The sequence below is a fragment of the Acyrthosiphon pisum genome, chromosome A1 (genome assembly GCF_005508785.2).
Source record: "Acyrthosiphon pisum isolate AL4f chromosome A1, pea_aphid_22Mar2018_4r6ur, whole genome shotgun sequence".
NCBI classification, from domain to species: Eukaryota; Metazoa; Arthropoda; class Insecta; order Hemiptera; family Aphididae; genus Acyrthosiphon; species Acyrthosiphon pisum.
Genome location: NC_042494.1, coordinates 111,900,372 through 111,906,444, shown reverse-complemented (window position 1 = coordinate 111,906,444; position 6,073 = coordinate 111,900,372). Strand labels below are relative to the sequence as shown.

At 29.2% G+C, this 6,073-nt stretch overlaps 1 protein-coding gene across 3 annotated transcripts; it reads right to left on the bottom strand.

The window, feature by feature from the left end:
- Positions 1-16: 16 nt before the first annotated feature.
- Positions 17-1,822, bottom strand: LOC100569370. Of its 3 annotated transcripts, none has more exons than XM_029488055.1 (3): positions 1,570-1,822; positions 455-635; positions 17-394 (listed from the first exon to the last, which is right to left on the bottom strand). In XM_029488055.1, the coding sequence occupies exons 1-3, from the start codon at positions 1,581-1,583 to the stop codon at positions 137-139; spliced, it is 453 nt and encodes a 150-aa protein (XP_029343915.1). In that variant the 5' UTR covers positions 1,584-1,822; the 3' UTR covers positions 17-136. The 3 variants fall into 3 exon arrangements, with proteins under 3 accessions (XP_029343915.1, XP_016662644.1, XP_003246763.1); XM_016807155.2 differs by having other exon boundaries at positions 20-394; positions 455-652; positions 1,570-1,819; XM_003246715.4 differs by having other exon boundaries at positions 29-350; positions 455-652; positions 1,570-1,811.
- Between the last annotated feature and the right edge of the window lie 4,251 nt (positions 1,823-6,073).

Sequence of the window (6,073 nt, the reverse complement as noted above, 5' to 3'; positions counted from 1 at the left end):
GAACAATTTAAAGTTGTTTTTAAAAAGCAATAGGTACTAGTAAAAGTAGTAGAGTATAAAGTATTAAATATATTAAAAAATCTATTTTTTGGCAATATTTTTGTTATTTTAATAATATTGTAATTTAATAATTTTATTACACTCCGATTTGTGAGCACGGTCCACCGTTAGAGACAATTCCAACTTCATTGTACAAGCCCGCTGGGATATTCGACTGTAGTGGTACCTGGAAATCTGGATCATCGATTTTGTGGTCGGTGGCATGTGATTCTGGATATAAGACTAGGAACGAAACTATGGCGGTCAGTATTATCAGTACTACTAGGTACAGGCAACGTTTTGATTGAAATCTGAAGAAAATAATCAACATCGTTCCAGACGTTCCAGTGTGAGTCTTTAATAATAATATCAATCGCAATTAAAAAATATGTCAGTTTTTACACTAGGTACTAACTGGGTGGGTGGTTCGACGTAGGATGTGTTTCCGACCTCGCTGAACGATACTGCTCTCAATATGCTTGACGATGGAAACCAGAATTCTTGGTCGGAGATTCTGGTAGCAGAGTTGTACTCCAAGGATTCCTGGAGGTAGTATACCACCAGAAATAAAACGACGGCAGTCAGTATCACCAGTCCTACTCGAACAAGGCGACTATAATATGTTTTGGTTGTAATCAGAAAGAAACAATATCGGCATAAACGCAAAATTGGCGATTAATTGTGGGATTAACTTCTGACAGTGGAAATTATCTGCCTAAAGTTAATCTACCAATATATATATTATATATTATACTATTTAATGCTACTGTTATAGCATGGCTAGATGTTGCAGAGTGCATGACGCACGTACTTTTAAAATTAAATTGTATAGTAACATTAGCAATTAGTTACAACTTATAAGTATGTCATGAAGTTATTTATGTGCAACTTTTAACAGTATAATTTTTATAGAGAAAATAAATAAATTATATTTAAGTATCCCGCACTGATATATTAGAGTAAAGATGAGTCAGATTTTTAAAATTAAAAAATGTAAAATAAGTTCGTTCAAAAAACTGTAAAATTAAATTGATTTATTTGAGTAGAGTAAATTGAAAATTAATAATTAAAGATCCATAATAACACTAATATTAGATCATATAACAAAATTAAGAATTTATAGAGCGCCTATTGGATCTAAAAATGATAATTATTGGTGATCGAAAAATTCCACAAAATGTAAGAATCACATACTGTCGTGGAACTTTTTTTGGTATTAAAATTGTACTACGGATGTACAGATGTTTAATTCCAGATACGCCAATCGATACAAACTTTTCAAAATATTATTATTATTATTTAAGAATGATTTATATCCATATAATTGTACAGACAATAAATATTCAATCACGGTAATTATAGATAATTATACTATCAACAATCAACATGAATGTACAAAATATAAAATTTGGGGATTCTAGTCATAAATCATAATACTTAGTACATCAGTACCTACATAACAAAATTGGTTAGTTGTTCGGTAAGTGGTAATATAATTTTTTGAATTTAATAATAATAAAATCAACTTACAAAGTCACAAGCATTATATTTTGTTTTTTATTGTACTGACATCAATTTGGTGACTACAAGTTAAAAGCAATAAGAACAAACGTGTGGTAACTGCACTACTTTGTATTCTTCTGAGCGTATTGGTAGAACAAATATAATAATCTGAAAAACAACAATAATAATAAATGGAACCGATGTCGGTGCTCTAACATATAATACTGGGTTTAGTTCAATCGGGTAATTTATAATAATGAGATTCATATTCATATTTCCGAAATTAATACTAAACGTTAAATAAATATTTTTGTTAAGAACAAACCAATCAAAAACCTAATCTAAAGACGATTGGTGAGTACAAATATAATACCTATTTAGTATTTATGTATATATTGAAATACTTCAGATTTACATTAATATTGTTAAATTAAATACCAACCGTGACGTAAATATTTTTATTATGAAATAAACCAGTTTAAAAACTAACCTAAAAAGGATTGGTAAGTACAGATACCTATAAGTAATAACACATATTTAAGCATATAGTATTAAAACACTTTAGATAGTTGCGACCCTAACAACCGATTAAGTACCTACCTATATCGATAATTATCGATATAATAATTTGACATTCAGAATGATATTAATAATTATTTGTAATTAGTAATTACTATTACTATGATTTCACAAAAAGCAAACAAAAATAATAAAAATAACTAGGTAGGTAATAAAACTTTCAGAAAAAACATGTTTGGAAAATCCTTATATAAATTCTTAATTATATCCATATTGTTAAATACTTAAATGTGTTGATTATTAACTTTAACATAAATATAATAAGAATCATGGTTATAGTTAAATTATTGTTAAAAAAAAATGTTATACCACAGGTTGAATATCAAAGTATATTCACTTATTAAATATTAAAATATTAAAACATTTACTAAATCCAAATTCCCATTTTAAACTTTTCTAGTATATTATGTGATTATAATTTTTTTTTTTTGTTTTCGATGATAAATAAACTGTCAAAAATATTAAAATTTTTATTGGTTTCCACATAATAATATGTAGGTATGTAGTAAGTCTGATAAAATCTGATTGTAAGAACTGACTTATAAGTATCAAGTGCAATACCTATATCTAGGTATGAATGATGCATAAATAATTAGGTATATTATGTCCGTGTTTTATATCAACTCTATACTACTTATGAATATGTTTTAATAATCTGTGTTATCTATTAATTGCATAACTAAATCTAGCCAGTATAGCGTGACGGAACTTTGAAACTAACAATAGAAATGATGCAGGCTGTGTAGGTCAATCAAGTTTGCATGAAAAGTAATTTTAAAAAAATAGATAGATTGGACCTGTGCCTACGATCAGTATTAGACTAGAGAGTCCAAACAAGTCTAGAATTTGGGAGAAGTCATGAGGTGGCTGAGGGATGTGTATGGTAATGGTTATGTACTAATGTGTAACCCGCAGCTAGTAGGAATACTTCTGGACTCTCTCCGACATAGCTGCAGAGGCATAATATGCGGAATCAAGGTACTGCCATATTCTAGGATGTTCTAAATCAGTGGGGGTGAAATGACCGGGGGGCTGATTTTTTAACATGCACTATTTGTTCATTAAAAGTATGATTTATGATTTATAGTTTATATTATTATAAATATTAAAAAAAGGGTCATCTTGGGATCTATCCCACCTCACCTCTTCCTACACGGATTGATCACAGTGGGGCAGTGGCGTACTTTAAGAGGGGCGCCCATGGTTCTCCCCTCCCCAGAATGGAATAATATAATGTTGTTAATTCATAACTCATATGCATTTTTATAATATTATACACTTATTTATTTTTTAAAAATTTGAATAAACCACTGCTGTAGCGACCTGTCCGATATTCACCAACCACCAACGACGCAACACTGTCGACTCTCCCAGCACGCCACAAAGGCGCAAGGTGCAGGGACGGGAAGACAAGTCGCGCCCGACGATTGCCGGGCACTGGCGATTGACTAGCTCTCATTTTACAACTATCATCACGACAACTTGTTGATGTCGCCGTCGTTATTACTCATTTTTGTTATCGCGTTTCTACATTGTAATACACGGCTTTACGTTACCTTACTTCATATTTTGTCCCGTTGAGTGACAATTGATCGCACATACAGCTTGTCAGACGGATTGTTAAAGTACCTATCTACTTATTCAGATGGAGACTTAACACACAAGTAATTTATTATTTTTATGAATATAGTAGAAAGAGAAGAGCATAATATCTTGATGTTTTTTATTTTGCTAATCTCAAGGATTTTCAAACGAGTTTTCATATTTCATCATCTACCTAGTATAAATTGTTTTTATACTTGATGTTTAAGTTAACTATTTTAATGGTAGGTACATAATTAAAAATGCATAGTAAAATAGTAAAAATAATCCAAATCGAACTCACATACTTCCACATTTTATCCTATTTCTGTACAGCTGAAAACTACTGTATTATGTGCATAATATAATAAATACAAAACTTACTTTTATTTTCATTAATATTTTGAATACGTCTGCATATTAAATCAATTCTCAATGTCACCGTTTATAGTGTACAGGACTATTTACGCCCGGTGAAGAAAGAATCCGCAAATTTACGGAATTGTGTAGATTTTAATAGCCATTCATATAGTATGAGCATGAGCATGAGCCTGGATGTGAAAGAATTAGCTAATAGATTGTTTAATCCACTGTTGCATTACGTAGAAGTACACAAATAGGCCCCTCCCCCCCCCCCCCGACTTTGTGCAAACATTTTCAAAATTATTGCAAACAATTGTACATTTAATACCCGAATTTGTAAGCACCCCCCTCGACCGTTGAGTCAAACTAAGTTTCGAGGGGCCTAGTTGACGCAGCTCCTCGACTTTAACCGATCGACTTCGGACAAATTGTAATCAATTGTAAATAATTGTAAATTAAAACGCCCGGCTAGTTTTTATGCATTGGTATATGATAATTTAAAACATTTTATTTTAAAATGGTTTTACTGTGTCCCACTCTTTTCCACGATTAGTTATTTTTACTGTTACATACTATTAGTATATGATATTTGTTAAGACTTCAAGTGGAGTACTAGTGAGTATTACTTAACACTTATTCTAAATTAAGAATAATTGTAATATTTTTTGCTATATTACCTACTGACACCACCTTCAGTTGGAATCATCTATATTAATATACAATTAGCTAGCGCCTGGCTTAAAAACATAGTTTATTTCTTTTCATGATGACAAATTATTTTAAAATAAAAAAATTATATGATTGGTTAAAAAGTGCTAACTTGTATCTTTAATTAAAAAATAAAATAGAACAATAAAAATATTTCTTTTTGCTTTTTTGATCTTATATTACAATGTTACTTACTCACTGATATTTTATATTGTGAGTTTTTTGGCCTATGCACCTCTGAGTAGCCCAATGATTGATCAAATATTGGTATTTTATCAAAAAAAGATTATTTATTGATTTTTAATCAAATTCGAATTTTTATTAAGATTGTATAAGAAAATTTAAATTGAATAAAAATTCTGTTTGATAAAAAATCGATAAAAAATCAATTATAAAAAAAATAATAAAAATTGTCTTACATTTTTAATTCTTAGCTATACATATTGAACATTTTATAAATTTTTAACTGCAAAATAATTTGTAAATTGTCAATATGATAAATTTTGTCAAAATTTGAACTTTAAACGATTATAAATAAAAACCTAGGATATGTATTAGGTATCAATATTACAAAACTGATATTGTAACAATGTGTGAAAAGTCTTGTATTAAATTTTCAAGTTTTTTGACCAAACGAATAACATTTTATTGATATTTAAAGAAAAAATAAGCCCAAATTGAGTGAAAAAAATTTCAAAATTGTACCAAGTATAGAAAATAATAAAATAAACATATTGTGTGAATTTCAAGTATTCACAGTTATTTGTTTTTGAATTGCTACAAAATAATAAAATCACTCCGTGAGAAATCTAGACTTCAAACGCTTAAAAGTTAAAGGTATTTAATTTGACTTTCTGGTAAACATTTAGTTTTTGATAAAGGTAGACAAACCTATAAGAAATGTTGTAATACATTTTAAAATCTTAAATATCTAATCTAACCTTACCTAACCTAACTCAAAATAATTTTCAAACGTTTACGAAATTCTAACTTCAGATGCATGTAAAAATGATTGTAGATTTACGCTCAACTTTTCTTGATTTCCAATAACAACAACTAACGAGGAACCTTGTATCAATTTTTTTTATCAACATTAATTTAAAAAGGTGGGCAAGTGAGTTTCACTCTGCTGTACAGTAGGTTACAAGTAGGTCACCGTAATGGATGGTGTTAAATTTGAATTCAATGATATAATATTATTGTATAAGAAAAACGATTCTGAGCGAAATCGGTCAGTCAGCCTATGATATTACTATAAGTATATTAACGATATTATTGTGAACAAAGTAATTTATATATA